General features: G+C 36.3%; 1 protein-coding gene across 1 annotated transcript in view; it reads left to right on the plus strand.

The window, feature by feature from the left end:
- Positions 1-7,019, plus strand: part of LOC137659589 (facilitated trehalose transporter Tret1-like) — an 11,542-nt gene extending 4,523 nt beyond the window's left edge. The window contains exons 3-7 of the mRNA XM_068394437.1: positions 1,148-1,298; positions 2,083-2,245; positions 3,680-4,450; positions 5,010-5,145; positions 6,002-7,019. Coding sequence (XP_068250538.1) covers positions 1,148-1,298; positions 2,083-2,245; positions 3,680-4,450; positions 5,010-5,145; positions 6,002-6,184 — 1,404 coding nt within the window. The 3' untranslated portion in view covers positions 6,185-7,019. The remainder of the gene's footprint in view (positions 1-1,147; positions 1,299-2,082; positions 2,246-3,679; positions 4,451-5,009; positions 5,146-6,001) is intronic.
- Positions 7,020-7,500: the final 481 nt, after the last annotated feature.

The following is a 7,500-nucleotide window of genomic DNA, read 5'->3' on the forward strand; positions in this document are numbered from 1 at the left end:
ATATATATATATATATATATATATATATATATATATATATATATATGTATGTATATATATACATACATATATATACACACACACACATATATATATATATATATATATATATATATATATATATATATATATATATATATATATATATATATATATATATATATATATATATATATATATATATATATTCACACACATAATCGAACATTTGAATTCTTTCCTATAGCTGGGTTTGTTCTAAATAAGATCTGTAGGTAGTAGGTTGGTCAGGGCACCAGCCACCCGTTGAGATACTACCGCTAGAGAGTTATGGTGTCCTTTGACTGGAAGACATTACTACATTGGATCCTTCTCTCTGGTTACGGTTCACTTTCTCTTTACTTACACATACACCGAATAGTCTGGCCTATTCTTTACAGATTCTCCCCTGTCCTCATACACCTGACAACACTGAGATTACCAAACAATTCTTCTTTACCCAAGGGGTTAACTACTGCACTGTAATTGTTCAGTGGCTGCTTTCCTCTTGGTAAGAGTAGAAGAGACTCTTAAACTATGGTAAACAGCTCTTTTAGGAGGAGGACACTCCAAAATCAAACCATTGTTCTTTAGTAGTGCCGTAGCCTCTGTACCATGGTCTTCCACTGTCTTGGGTTAGAGTTCTCTTTCTTGAGGGTACACTCAGGCATAATTCTACTTTACCTCTCTTCCTCTCGGTTTTTTAAGGTTTTTAAAGTTTCTCTAGGAAATATTTCTTTTAATGTTGTTACTGTTCTTAAAATATTTCATTTTTCCTTGTTCCCATTTCCTAACTGGGTTATTTTCCCTTTTGGGGTCCATGGGCTTATAGCATCCTGTTTTTCCAAATGTGGTTGTAGCTTAGTAATCAATAATAATAATAATAATAATAATAATAATAATAATAATAATAATATAAGTTCCATTTTCTATTTTCAGTTTTTTATTAGTATTTCCACTGTAATAGTACCCAATTCACTGAAATCTCATATTTTTTTTTCTACTTTTCTTCTAAATAAAACCTATCTGAACATGCGTTCAAGTTTTATTTCTACAAACTGTACAAAATAATCACACCATCTTATCTTATTATAACAAACTCTGAGACTCACACGACTGTTCGTTTCAGTGCATAATTGTGCTGGCAGCCAGTTTGACAAACATCCCGTCCGGGATGATTCAATTCTGGCCAAATGTCCTGGCTTCCCATCTCGTACGGGACAACTCCACCATCTTTGGTAGCCAGATTCAGTTAGACCCTTGGCAGATGGATCTGGTAGGTGAGTGAATCGTAGGCTTTAGTAAAAGGATTTAGTAGGTGAGTGAATCTTAGGATTTGGTAAGATGATTTAGTAGGTGAGTGAATCATAGCCTCTAGTAAAAGGATTTAGTTGGTGAGTGAATTAAAGCTTTAGGTATAAGGATGTAGTAGGTGAGTGAATTATAGCTTTTGGTAAGAGGAATTAGTAGGTGGGTGAACTATAGCTTTAGGTATAAGGTTTAGTAGGTGAGGGAAGTAAAGCTTTTGGTAAAAGGACTTAGTGGGTGAGTGAATTATAGCTTTAAGTAAAAGGATTTCGTCGAGTGAATTATAACTTATGGTAAAAATATATATCTTTTGGAAAATGAAATTTGTTTGTAAGTTAATTATATTTTTCAACAAACGGGTTTAGTAGGGTATTGAATTATATCATTGCCAGCTGGATTTAGTAAGTGGGTGAACTGTATAGATGGAAGATGGATCAAGTGAGGGAACTATATTTTCAAATTGATGGATTTCATAGAAGTGTTAATTACATCTTTTAGTCAATAGATTTATAAGGGGATTACATTAGTTACTTGGCTAATCACCTCCTAGGCAAATAGATTTAGTTAGTAGATTATGTGCTTGGCGAATGGATGTAACTGAAAATGAGGGATTTGTATCACTGTTACATTGATATATTATGCGATTACAGCTTTCATAGTTGATTTCTTAATGTTTTGAAGGGTTACGATTTTGTTTTATTAATTACATATGCTTTTGTATCCATGTTTATTCATCTTATCCCATTACCCTTCCAGCTAGTGTGACGCAAATTGGCAGCCTCGTTGGGTTCCTAAGTGCTGGAGTCTTTCTCAGTCTGGTGGGTAGAAAATATTCGTTGAGCATCACTGCCATACCGGGAATATTCGGTTCTTCTCTTATCACGCTCTCCGTCAACACCTATATGCTCTTAATAGGCAGGTGAGTGAAACCATTTATTTGTTTAAGATGTATAAAGGGACCGAGACTATGTCAGAGTTAATAGAATTAGAATTTGAATGATATGTACTGTTTGTTGTGTTGGTAATTACAGTATTCCATTAGTCGTGTTTGACGACTAACAAGAAATGATATTAGATGTGAATGGATCGTAAGATAGGATAGATTTGGCGGGATACTGTTGCCTAGGCAGGGTTAGGTTTAATCATTTTACAGCCACTGGTGACTTAATCATAATTTGAAAAAAAGGCAATATCTTTTAAAATCACCCAAACCATAGCAAGTTGGTATTTATTGAAAATGTCTTGATGAGAGTTCTCCAAGAAATATCAAGTAGGGATTTGTGTGGTCGTGAAAGATTTTGCTCCATCTAACATAATCTTTTGTTATCACTCTACCCTATTTTGGTCATCTGTTGTTTATTTTTTCTTAGGCTAAAAAGAATTTTGCAGAACTGTCACGAAAGTTCAGGTAGAGAAGAGAGTTATGGTGCTTTTTATATAATGTTGTTTCATTCTTCTCAGTTATCAGTTGCTGTTTAACAAAGCCGGAACAAAGATTTAATCAGCCATGCAGATCGTTTAACAAAGAATCAAGAATACATTCAGTCAATGGTTTTTACAGCAATTAAAGTAGGATACCATAGGTCAAAAATACTTATATTCTGTCTTTTTCACTAAGGAGATATTCTCATCGAAGCGAGGAAAATTGTCTCTCCTTTATAAAGATAGATATCTTGATATCTTAATCAAAGGAAACTCTATTGGTCTCCTGTCGTATAAATAATTATCTTTAATCATTTGTTTTTATAAGAGTATATGATTTCCTTCAAGGTTTTCTTAGTGGCAAAACGTATTTTACTTTTTCTGATCAAACGGGAAAGTAGGAAAGGATCTTGTCAGTGATCAGAGATATTTGCCTTAGAAACTACCACATGTAAATACAGAGAGGAATATATGCATGTTCTTCAGTGATACAGCACTTAATACGCATTTGCTAGGTTGTGAATCACTCCTGGCCTATACCGCCCACTAGTCCACTCTTCTATGAATGGGTCCCGGTATATTCAGGGGTCAAAGCACTAGTTGAAACATCGAAATGTTGCACAATAATCTTCTTGAGACACCTCTTTAATGATATAAAGTCGTACATATATATATATATATATATATATATATATATATATATATATATATATATATATATATATATATATATATATATATATATACATATGTATATATATATTTATACATGCATATGTGTATATATATATATGTATGTATATATATATATATATATATATATATATATATATATATATATGTATATATATGTATATATATATATATATATATATATATATATATATATATATATATATATATACTGTACATATGGTTTCATTTCTTGTAGGTTTCTGGACGGAATGACAGTAGGTATGGGTAACGTGGCTGTATTCGTGTACGCTACGGAAATCTCGGACGTGTCGATCCGGGGAACCCTGTGTATGATGTCCACCCTGCTGATCCAGGCTGGAGGCCTATTCAACATAGGTCTGGGGTCCATCCTCAGCTGGTACTACATGTCCATCATCTGCGTCGGCCTCCTGCTCGGCCACTGCCTGATGGTGTCCACCCTGCACGAGAGCCCATCGTTCCTCGCCGTGAAGAGCCGGGATGAAAGGGCTCTGCGGGTCCTACGGAAACTCAGGGGTGCTCAGGCTGACGTCCAGGAAGAACTCTGCTACCTGCAGAAGAATAACACCACCAGCGGCGACAGCCAGGGTTACAGGGGCTTGCTGCAGAAGCAGCACCTGAAGCAGATAGCATTGATGACCGGAATCTTCTTCATCCACAACTTCTGTGGAACGCAGATATTGCGGGCGAATGCAACCCGGCAACTCCAGCAGTTTGGATTGTCCATGGACGAGAAATACACGACCATTATGGTTATCGGTGTCTTTTTATTAGGCAACCTCTTCATGACGACGATTCTGGACTGCTGTGGCCGACGCCGATGTATAATGGCCTCCTTATTAGTGTTAACTGTTGCCTATGCGTCGTTGGGAACGTTTGTTTATCTGCTCAATACGGATCCTTCCTTAATTGAGCCACAAAAGGACAAACTCCTGAAATTCGCATACAGTGTGCAAAATGCTACATTCAATGATGCCATAATGGACGGGTGAGGATTTTTAGCAAAATAATTAAATGTTAAGGTCATGAAAAGATTACATAATTTGAAAAAAAGGTTTTTTTATTATTCTTCAGTGAATTATATTCATGGCTCTTTGCAAAACTTGACGTAAGAAATTGATCGTTCTTGCTCCTCAGATACTCATCTTTATTATTTTCTTATTTACCAAGGGGTTCACTTTTTGTTTTAAGCATTACATCTCCCCCCTCCTCCCCCCCTCCCAACGCACACACATCAGCTAATGTCACATAAGGTCTTTAAATCTTTCAGCTAATTTATGGAAGCTGTACTAGTTGGGGTAGCAAAAAATAGCAGCATATATCATCCATCATACCTTGCTCCAGAACAATCCTCAACAAAGGTTATTCTCTCTCTCTCTCTCTCTCTCTCTCTCTCTCTCTCTCTCTCTCTCTCTCTCTCTCTCTCTCTCTCTCTCTCTCTCTCTCTCTCAATTAGCACCAGAATAAACATATATTGAGTCCCTGTAAAATTAACAATGTCAGACGAATCTCTAAATTTCACCTAACAAATGTATTTACGTTTCCAGATCTGCTATAATAAGCATCAAGGATTGGCTTCCTTTGGTGCTCCTGATGGTAGCAGCCTTTGGCCACAGCATGGGCATAGGGCCACTCGTTTGGATATTGCCCGCCGAAATGTTCCCGACTAATTTACGATCACAGGTATGAATCATCTCACAAGGCCACTAGTGGGGTTTGGCCACCCGAAATTTTCCCTTTTAGCTTTATGTTCTCCGCTGCTCTTGTTGGGGTCGATACATTTCATTGATGTGATCAATAGATTATCTTAAATGGATATACAGTATGTACAGTATACATACATACATACATGTATATATATATATATATATATATATATATATATATATATATATATATATATATGAATATATATATATTCAAAGAAGCCATATATTTTTGCTACATTAATATCTGGATTCTCTTAACGACCTCGGGATCAGAGCCCCAGGCGAAATCACACAAAGACAAGAGCATGTGACCGGCCGAGAATCGAACCCTGGTCCGACAAACTTGTAGAGACAGTGACTAAACCACTTGGCCACGGGGTTTAGTCACTGTCCATACAAGGTTGCCGGACCAGGGTTCGATTCCCGGCCGAATCGAACCCTGGTCCGGCAAACTTGTTGAGACAGTGACTAAACCACTTGGCCACGTGGTTTAGTCACTGTCTCTACAAGTTTGCCGGACCAGGGTTCGATTCCCGGCCGGTCACAAGCTCTTGTCTTTGTGTGATTTCACCTGGGGCTCTGATCCCGAGGTCGTTAAGAGAATCCAGATATTAATGTAGCAAAAATATATGGCTTATTTGAATATGAAAAACACGTCTAAATGTGCAAATATTCATCATATATATATATATATATATATATATATATATATATATATATATATATATATATATATATATATATATATATATATATATATATGTGGGTGTGTGTGTGTGTGTAATCATAATTCCATTCACTTTCTAAAAGACTTCTTTACATCCATACAGGGAACATCTGTCTGTATGGTTATAGGCAGTTTACAGGTGTTCGCCATCCTGCAGTTATACAGTCTGATGCAGGCTACGCTTACACAGGCTGGCATGTATTGGTTCTTTGCGAGCGTCTCTGCAACAGGAATTCTCTACATCTACTGCCTGCTGAAAGAAACTAGTGGGGAGAGGGTAGGCTGAGAGTCCTACTGTTGAGAGTCCTGCTATTGAGAGTCCTACTGCAAAGAGTTCTATTGTAGAGAGTCCTACGATTGAGAGTTTTACGGTTACTTGAGTCCTACTATTGAGAGTTCTACTGTTGAGAGTCCTACTGTTGAGAGTCCTACTGTTAAGAGTCCTACTGTTGAAAGTTCTACTGTTGAGAGTCCTACTGTTAAGAGTTATACTATTGAGAGTCCTACTGTTGAGATTCCTACTGTTGAGAGTTATACCATTGAAAGTCCTACTGTTGAGAGTCCCAGTGTTGAGAGTCTTACTGTTGAGAGTTATACTATTGAGAGTCCTACTGTTGACTGTTCTACTGTTGAGAGTCCTACTATTGAGAGTTATACTATTGAAAGTCCTACTGTTGAGAGTCCTACTGTTGAGAGTTCTACTGTTGATAGTCCTGCTATTGAGAGTCCTACTGTTGAGATTCCTCCTGATGAGAGTCCTACTGACGATGGGGAGGAATATTTGCAAAGTATTTGGCTGCTAAAGAGGATTTCTATATATTTTTCTACCGAGTGTGATGTCCAGCATTTATTACAAAGAACTGCGGCTACTGTTATCATTATCATTGTCATAATAATAATTATTATTTTCGATAGATTCAGTCTTACTTTTATCCTTATACTCAATGTTGTCAATATTTACGCTATTATTACTGTATCATTACATTTCCTATTATTATGATTATTAACATTGTTTTCAGAAGTAGCAAAAGTAGTTGGAGTGATAGTGGTAGTAGTGTTAATAGAAGTAGTATAGGTAGTAGTATCCGTAGTATCGGTAGTAGTAGTAGTAGTAGTAGTAGTAGTAGCAGCAGCAGCAGTAGTAGTAGTATTAGTATTAGTAAGGGTAGTAGTAGTAGTAGTAGTAGTAGTACTAGTAGTAGTTTTTAAATGATATATTGACAATGATCAACTGCCCTGGTTTATTAAACTCAATCGCCAGTTACACATTTTCAATAACTCCCTGAAATGTCAAATCTTCATCGTGAATTTTCTAAAGCATCTTAGGATAGTTGATTCTTCATCTCGTAATCTCGGCAGCTGGGACACAAGGAAAGCTGTCCTGATTCTCTATGAGCCAAAGACGAGTTGAATTAGACACTTTTTTTGGAGCTATGTTTTTTATTTTCGTTAATTCGTCTTTTTGTTTCCCGGATAACGGAGATTATTTCTATGAGAATTTGAGCAAAGGTGAACCATGTAAGAACAAGATTGATAATATATATAAATTTCTACGTTTAGGTGAACTGTTTAAAAAATTTCTTATCAGCGAAGGCTTATGGT

This window comes from Palaemon carinicauda, chromosome 20, assembly GCF_036898095.1.
Source record: "Palaemon carinicauda isolate YSFRI2023 chromosome 20, ASM3689809v2, whole genome shotgun sequence".
In the NCBI taxonomy this organism is placed as follows: domain Eukaryota; kingdom Metazoa; phylum Arthropoda; class Malacostraca; order Decapoda; family Palaemonidae; genus Palaemon; species Palaemon carinicauda.